This window comes from Osmerus mordax, chromosome 3 (genome assembly GCF_038355195.1).
Source record: "Osmerus mordax isolate fOsmMor3 chromosome 3, fOsmMor3.pri, whole genome shotgun sequence".
Classification (NCBI taxonomy): domain Eukaryota; kingdom Metazoa; phylum Chordata; class Actinopteri; order Osmeriformes; family Osmeridae; genus Osmerus; species Osmerus mordax.
In genome coordinates this window covers 22,723,088-22,731,633 of record NC_090052.1, presented here as the reverse complement: position 1 = coordinate 22,731,633, position 8,546 = coordinate 22,723,088, and the positions used below count along the sequence as shown (strand labels likewise).

Genomic DNA, 8,546 nt, shown 5'->3' with positions numbered 1-8,546 from the left:
CTCCTTTAAGACTTTTTTCTCTTTCTCACACAACGGAGCTCTTTAAGCCCCGGCGCGCGACACAGAGCAGGCATTCATAGTGGGGCAGAGCGAGCGAGAAGGGTGGGGAGTGAGCGCGAGCGTCACTTTGGAAACTCTGGAACACACGGACTCTCGTGCTTATCGGGCGACCTCCTTTTTCACTGCAGAAGTAAGGTGCTTAGCATTTGAAATACTTTCTTCTCTGCGGCAACTTTTGTCTCTCTTATTCCTACTTTGTCGTATAATCAAGTTATGAAGAGTCTTTATCCATCCTTCATAACAATAGGGGAATGTGGAAATGTTTTGTTTTCAGTTAGGTCTATTATCCGTTGTTATTTTTGTTACGTGTTATATTAAATGTGTTATTATTATTATTATTGTTATTAGTATTAGTATTCATAATAATTGTGTTATTTTTCTTGATGGCAATATTTTTTGTTATTTTGATTTAGCCTATTGCATTGTTACAGTCTGTCGATTCACTGTTGTCACAACCATTATAGTTCTGTGCCAGAGCTTGATAGAATGGGGTAGGCTACCTGACAAAAAAAACAATTGTATATTTCGCTAAACGAACGTTGTAGGCCTCAGTCATATTGTTTTCCTGTAAGTAGCACAACTAAAACTTAACAAACGAGTTTCAGTCATAAACCAACATCCAACTGACTGTTCGTAACTACAGGCTGGTCTAAATGTGACATAGAAAGGGGTTCAACGAAGCCACCATAATCTGTAAACAAATATTTCTAATTATAAAGACATCTCTAAATGTAGTTTGATTTAGCTGTCATAGTTTGAATTTATGCTATGGTTATTTCAAACGTGGCAGACTTGAATTAGGTGGGCCTAGCTGTTGCAATATATTCGTATAATTTATAAAACACTTATCAATTTACAATCAATACCTATTAAACTTTATTAGACCCCAAAAATCTAGGTTGGCAATGTTAAACTTTTAGCCTACATAGGCTCGTGACATTTCCGTTCACCTGCCTTTCTTTTTATCAACAATTTGAAATGATTAACCTGCATCTGTTCGACATTTTAAGTAGCCTACAGGATAGCGAGTAGTCTATGTTTGGATTTGTGAAACAAGCTACTCCATATAAAACTGAAAACAACGCAGATTACGGGAACATAGTTTCAAGGACGCAATTAAGGGCAAGTTATTGTCAGGTCAAGCGAAAGTGCTCCTCCTTTTATTCGTCTTTCAGAACGCGTAAATTAATGACGACTACACTGCTACAGTAACCTAAATACATTCGATGGTTGAACACCAGACATCACAAACACAATCTAAGCGGAATGCGGAGAAACACCATCGCTAGGTTTTTGACAGGCAATATAGGCCTAGGCTATCCTGTATTTCACTCGCTGGACAAACAAACCAGTGTGTTTCTGACTTCTAACGTGCAATGTTAAGGTTATGAAGAAATATGACGTTTGAAAATAAGAGAACGCGTGGCTGTTGAATAACAGAGGACCTCTGTCCAGGGTGTGGAACGTTGTGCCACTATAGAACTTTGGTAAAACGGTGTCCATGATTGTCACTTCATTTTACAAACTACATCAGTGGCTCCACAGTGGGCCTACATGTCTTATCTTAACAATACATAACTTGGTGGAAATTTATAAAAGCATAATAATACAAGGATTAAACTTTTTGTGAAGTGGGCTTTGTGATGCGTAACGAAGCGCATGAGGTCTGCTGGATCCTGAAGCGCCAACATGCCAGAGAAAGAATAATTAACATGTTTAAATCTGACAGATGGTTGTTAGAGAACAGACATGATGAGGAAGCCCGCTTGGCTTGTTATCAACCATGATGTTCATTAAAAGGAAATTGACTGGATATACCTACCTACAGGTGAAATCTCATAGGACGAAAGCGATGCTATGCGATCCATTAGCTACACTTAATTAATTTACGGTTCAAACGTGGTAAAAATTACGAACGATCCCACGAACGATCCTTCGTTAATTCGCATAATCTTTTACCGAACAAGTAGACAGCACTATCGATAATTGACTACATTGCACAGACACCCAGCCAGAACGCGAGGTGCGAGGGCGGTCAAAACGGTAAAAGTCTGCTAGTGACTTAAGCGCAAGATGACACACGCACGCGAATAAATCAATGTCCTCGATATGGGCGTCACTAAGGAGTTGAGATCCAAACAAAATAGCGACGGAGTTGTGTTTATATTGTCTGAGTTCAGAAGTTCGCAAAATAACAACTTTAAGGTCGTGTCAGAAGGCGGTCTACACAGCAGAACGTTGATTCAATGGACACAACTCCATATTTTCGTCCCCAAATATGTCTACAGGCATATACACAAGCAGGCAGTGTCCTGCTCGCTCACACGCACGCGCGCTCACACATACCCACACACGGTTTATATTTCCAGCGCCAGCCCATGTTTATCTAACTGTTTATTTAAGAGCTTGCAGGAATAAATCGAAGCCCTGTGCTCGTGCATACTCATATTATTCCAGCACTTTCTCTCCGGGGAGCTTGGAATAACTGCCAAACCTTAAACAGTAGCTTGTTAGCAGGGAGCGAGTACCAGGCTAAAATAACAGGCGCACTTCAAATTATACGTCTGTCTGCATATATCTGATAGCAATGTTACACTTGCGAATAGGCTTGTATTGTTCATTTCTATTGGTCTTTGATTTGGTTAGTAGTGTCCAGTTCTCCAACAGTCCCAACATGACAATTTGAGATCTTGTGAACTGTGTGAATTAGATGAAAAAATCAACCGTGATCAACGATCAAACGATTTTTATTGGGATACTTTCCTTTTATGTATTTTTTTTTAACATTTTTTTTCTAATAATCAGTGTGTTTCGTTTTTTTGCAGGACGTTGCTGAAGCATGCAAGTACAGAAACAACAAAAGAATAGCGGACTTCTGGATCCAGACAACATTTTGAGACAGGTGAACTGGGGTCTAAAACACGCGGCGTGCGAATGATACCAGCAACACGGATGGAAATACCTTTGATGTGGAATCCTAATAGAGTTCTGGAACGGACGCTGAGAGTTGAGACGGACTGGGAATTCATATAAAGGAGACCTCGAGGGAGGGTAAACTTAATAAACTTAGAAAACACAACACTTTGACGTCATATCAAGATAACTTAGGCCACAAATACCCCTAGATCAAGGAATTACATTTCGATACTTACCGGAGGACGGAGAAAGTTATTTTGAAAGAAGGAAGACAAGATGTCAGGCGAGGAGCAGAGTTTGTCTGAGGTGGAGATGAGTCCTGGAGTCTCGGACGACGGCCAGTCTTTGTCACCGGGGCACTCCTCCGGTGCCACAGGCGGAGGAGACTCACCTTTGCCCGGACAGCAGTCTCAGCTGACGGGGGTCGGTGATGAGGCTTCCGGTGTGACTGATGGCCTCTCCATAAAGTCTGACGAAGATGACGACCGGTTCCCCATCGGTATCCGCGAGGCGGTGAGCCAGGTGCTAAACGGCTACGACTGGACCCTCGTGCCGATGCCCGTGCGCGTGAACTCCGGCAGCAAGAGCAAACCGCACGTGAAGAGACCAATGAACGCTTTCATGGTGTGGGCCCAGGCCGCCAGGCGGAAGCTGGCTGACCAGTACCCTCACCTGCACAACGCTGAGCTCAGTAAAACGCTGGGAAAACTGTGGAGGTAAGGTTGGCTCTGACACACCACGGAGACTACGTCACAACAGCACAGGCAACATAGAGGTTTACCTAACGGTCAAAATGATTACAGGAACAAGGATCCTTTCCGTGGTTCACTAGTTTAAGTGTCATAGTCAGTTGCATGGTATAGCCTACACATGTATGTAATATGTAGCGTGTTATATATTCATCTTGTGTTTTACTGTGAACAACTTACCCTCTTCAACATTTCAAGTTATTGAGTGAAATGGACGATGTAGTCTGAGGTAGGCAAGGGTTGATCACGTGTTCCTGGGCCCAACCTAATTTCATAGCTAGCTTAATTCATTGCAATTTGGGCAAATGGCTCCACAGGGAATTACTGTGTTTTCTGTCAAAATCCCCCTCAGTTTTGGTTAACTGCTCCGATTGGAGTCCCACAGAGTTGCTGTTTCCTCACGTATAAACTCCATTCTATAGGAGTTAAACTGAACCTGGAAAGAGGGAAATACACTGAAAGAGACTGAAATACTATGGGTCTAATGTGATGAGTTTTTATAATGTTGGAATGTTAACAGTTCACGTATAGTAGTAATGATTCAAGCTGACCGATTGGTCAACCGTCATAGAGGAAGAGACCAATGGCCACCAGTCTCTTTTGGTGTGCGGTGGTTTGTGGGGAGGCATGTGCTGGCCCATGTGTACCAGGAAAGTCTAATTCATTAACCTCATGAAGACAGAATTAATCAGATAAAGACTTGACCTTGAGCGCCGACATGATTGTTTAATTGGATCCAGACAGAAACACGTCGAATTAGAGAGGGCAGGATTTTCTCATGTATGACCCTCCAGCAGCTGCACCGGTTGCTTGTGCTTTTTATACACACACACACACACGCACACACGCACACACACACACACGCACACACACACACACACGCACACACACACACACACGCACACACGCACACACACACACACGCACACACACACACACACGCACACACACACACACACGCACACACACACACGCACGCACACACACACACACACACACACACACACACACACACACACGCACACACACACACACACACACACACAGAACACCACGTCTTCATCCTGAGTCCTAATCACATTGCAGGACTGTTGAAGCCCCTGGTGTGGACGGCTCCTTAGCTGCAGCTGTGCAGATGGGAGATCAGATGTTTTTGGGGCTGGTACACTGAGTCACTGTGCCGGTCACAGAGAGGGTGGGAACATGCCGCAGGCTCCGTGGGAACACCTGTTTCACCTCGACAACTAGGTGAAACAGTCGTGTTTTAGGTTCAGACAACTTGTCTGAACATGTCAAACTGCTTCGTAAGCCCCGACATCTTTAGTTTCTCTGAATTGATGAGAATCATTCAAATGCCTCGAGTCCTTTTGTAAACAGCTCTCACTAAGACTGAGTGTATGGCAGATGGCCTAACCTGCTTCTCTGACTGCTTTAGGTGAACGACGTTTGCCTCTGTTGAGTTATTCAAGTCTTAAAAGATACAGCATCCTTGGTAACAACCAATATTTAATAACTTACCTTCCTATGAAACCAGTAGTGGTATTAGTAGGTACTTTATGGATCCCCAGGGGGAAATCGCAGCAGGCCAGAAGTGGAAATAGGAATAGGAAATACAATTATAATATTTCCGAATACTACAGTTCATAATTCCAGAGTTTAAGTTCCAGTTTTAAGTTCTCTCTCTCTCTCTCTCTCTCTCTCTCTCTCTCTCTCTCTCTCTCTCTCTCTCTCTCTCTCTCTCTCTCTCTCTCTCTCACTCTCTCTCTCTCTCTCTCTCTCTCTCTCTCTCTCTCTCTCTCTCTCTCTGTCTCTCTCCCCCCCCTGCCCCCAGACTACTGAACGAGAGCGACAAGCGTCCCTTCATCGAGGAGGCGGAGCGTCTGAGGAAGCAGCACAAGAAGGACTACCCCGAGTACAAGTACCAGCCGCGCCGCCGTAAGAACGGCAAGCCCGGCTCCAGCTCTGAGGGCGACGGCCACTCCGAGGGAGAGGTTAGCCACAGCCAGTCTCACTACAAGAGCCTCCACCTGGAGGTGGTGCACACTGGGGGGACGGGGTCTCCGCTCGGCGACGGACACCACCCTCATGCTGCAGGTGGGCCCCCAGCTCCACCCATCCCACGGACAACACCACATATAACACCACGGGAACACTACAGTAACGTAGAGCGCAGTGGATATAGGAGAGTAGAGGATGGGAGAGTAGAGGATAATAGAATTGAGAAAAGTAGAGGACAAACAGTTTAGTAGAATGGTGTTGAGTCAAGTGGAGTAGAGTAAATAGATTTTATTAAGACATGACAAGCGACAAACAGTCAAGCAAACAACTAAACTAAGTAGCACTGATAGTACTATTATACACACAAGACACCTTCATTCAGACAGAATCGAATCAAACACAAAAACTCACATCTCTGCTTCCTCCCGGTGCTGTGCTCCTCTAGGTCAGAGCCACAGCCCCCCCACGCCCCCCACCACCCCCAAGACAGAGCTGCAGTCTGGGAAGTCTAGCGAGGGGAAGCGGGAGAGCGGCGTGGCAGGGGGCTCCCGCGGGGGCATGGGTGTAGGAGCAGAGTGTGCCTCCGGGTCCGGGTCCGGCCCGGGGAAACCCCACATCGACTTCGGCAACGTGGACATCGGGGAGATCAGCCACGAGGTCATGGCCAACATGGAGCCCTTCGACGTCAATGAATTCGACCAGTACCTTCCCCCGAACGGGCACCCGTCAGTGGGGCAGGGCGCCGGAGCGGGGGCAGGCTCCTCCGCCTCCCCGTACGCCTACGGCATCTCCTCTGCGCTGGCCGCCGCCAGCGGACACTCTGCCGCATGGTTGTCCAAGCAGCACCAGCAGCACCAGAACCAGCACCACGGATCCCCGCTAGGTTCGGACCCCTCCAAGGCCCAGATCAAGAGTGAGGCCGGCCCGGGGGCCCACTTCTCAGAGGCATCCTCGGTGCCAGGCTCCCACGTCACCTACACCCCTCTCAGCCTCCCCCACTACAGCTCAGCCTTCCCCTCGCTGGCCTCCAGGGCTCAGTTTGCAGAGTACGCCGACCACCAGGCGTCCGGGGCCTACTACGCTCACTCCAGCCAGGCTCCCGGCCTCTACTCTGCCTTCTCCTACATGGGGCCCAGCCAGAGGCCATTGTACACGGCCATCACCGACCCGGCCAGCGTGCCCCAGTCACACAGCCCCACGCACTGGGAGCAGCCCGTGTACACCACACTGTCTCGGCCATGACCCGTGCGGCGGGGAGGAGGGGACACAGGCTCAGACACGCAGCAGAACTGAAGACCAGTGGCATGGGGTGTGACCTGGGCTGGGGGGAGGCAAAGGGGGGAGGCTGAGGGGGGAGACTGAAGCGGAGGCGGTGATGAGCCTGGTCTTCCCCAGGTGAGGAGCAGTCTGGGTGGTTTGTGGGACAGTCTGATGTGTTGTAATCTCGCCATGTTCACATTTCACTGAGACTGTTGGACCCTGATTACTATGGCAACTCAAATAGAGAGAGCCCATCTTGGATATTCTTAAACCCTGAAAGATTATCACTGAAAATTTTTCATTTATGGAAGAGAACCTGATGTGCCAAACTGTTTGGCTAGCCCATTCACATCTCAGGCAAGTTGAAAAACAGATCATTTTATATGATCTAGAACAACATCCAATATTAAATCAATATTTTGTTTAATATATCTTTAATGTAATAGTGTAATGATAGTTGGAATTCTTCTTTTGTGTGTTTCATCCATGAACAGGACCAAAGTTTTGAGACCAAAATTTGAGATTTAATAGCGAGATTTAATATTTTCATGATGTTTTGAAGTACAACCAGAAGCAGAAGCAGATATAGAAGCAGATATTTTCAGTTGGCCACAACTTTGTTGAATCCCCTGGTGATCGGTGTTTAAATACAAATCCTCTTTTTCTGACATCTTTTTTTCTTCTTCTTTCTTTAATCTGACATCCTCTACTGAGTAATTTGATTGAGCATTTCAAAACCGTGCTAAACAGTTTGGCAAATATATGTTACATAAGATTCATGACGAACAGTAAAATATAATAATCCTTTTTACTAACCAAAATTAAGGTCATTCTGTTGAGGAATACAAACATTCTTTTCATTGTTAATAATCTTAACTATTAATTTCATTGTTGACAGTAAATCGTTTTTTGCCATTACTACACTGTATAGTCTCCATCACTGCGTGTTTCTTGACATGTTTGACATTCAAAATGTGTATATAGAGTATTCAGTGTACAATGGTAGGAGTGTATATAGTTGCTGTGTAATATGTTTGCTATCCGTCAAAGGGCTCACCTGGTGCTCACCTGGGTGCTCACCTGGGTGCTCACCTGGGTGCTCACCTGGGTGGTGCTCACCTGGGTCCTCACCTGGGTGCTCACCTGGGTGCTCACCTGGGTGCTCACCTGGGTCCTCACCTGGGTGCTCACCTGGGTGCTCACCTGGGTGCTCACCTGGGTGCTCACCTGGGTGCTCACCTGGGTGCCATCACTTCAACACAGTTGCCTGAGATTGAAAAGAGCAGGAACGCCGCATGAATGAGTTACTGGGTTTAAAAGAGCGTGAGTGAGTCTCTTTAAAGCCTTTGGCCAAACTAAAAGATTGCCAACCACACGTGTAATACAGAGAAGCAGCAATCCATGTCGTTATTTTTCTAAAAACAGTTTAAAAAAAAATTACATTCTTGCCATACTGACTTTATCTTATATTTAACTGACTTGTGAAACTGTCCTTGTTTGGGATTCTGCAATTAAATTCTCCTCTTCAGAACCTTGAAGAACTCCCAGCAAGGGAAACCGATT

The 8,546-nt window shown here is 46.0% G+C and overlaps 1 protein-coding gene across 2 annotated transcripts; it reads left to right on the top strand.

The window, feature by feature from the left end:
• The first annotated feature begins 77 nt into the window (after positions 1–77).
• sox10 (SRY-box transcription factor 10) lies at positions 78–7,042 on the top strand. Of its 2 annotated transcripts, none has more exons than XM_067231126.1 (4): positions 78–195; positions 2,886–3,692; positions 5,557–5,819; positions 6,169–7,042. In XM_067231126.1, the coding sequence occupies exons 2-4, from the start codon at positions 3,253–3,255 to the stop codon at positions 6,963–6,965; spliced, it is 1,500 nt and encodes a 499-aa protein (XP_067087227.1). In that variant the 5' UTR covers positions 78–195; positions 2,886–3,252; the 3' UTR covers positions 6,966–7,042. The 2 variants fall into 2 exon arrangements, with proteins under 2 accessions (XP_067087227.1, XP_067087236.1); XM_067231135.1 differs by having other exon boundaries at positions 113–190.
• The last annotated feature ends 1,504 nt before the right edge of the window (positions 7,043–8,546 follow it).

Excerpts from the sequence above, each read along its gene's own strand:
- sox10 (XM_067231126.1), top strand. The coding sequence starts at position 3,253 with ATGTCAGGCGAGGAGCAGAGTTTGTCTGAGGTGGAGATGAGTCCTGGA. Across the intron at positions 3,693-5,556 it reads ACGCTGGGAAAACTGTGGAG|ACTACTGAACGAGAGCGACA; the intron begins GTAAGGTTGGCT and ends CCCTGCCCCCAG. Across the intron at positions 5,820-6,168 it reads ACACCACCCTCATGCTGCAG|GTCAGAGCCACAGCCCCCCC; the intron begins GTGGGCCCCCAG and ends GTGCTCCTCTAG.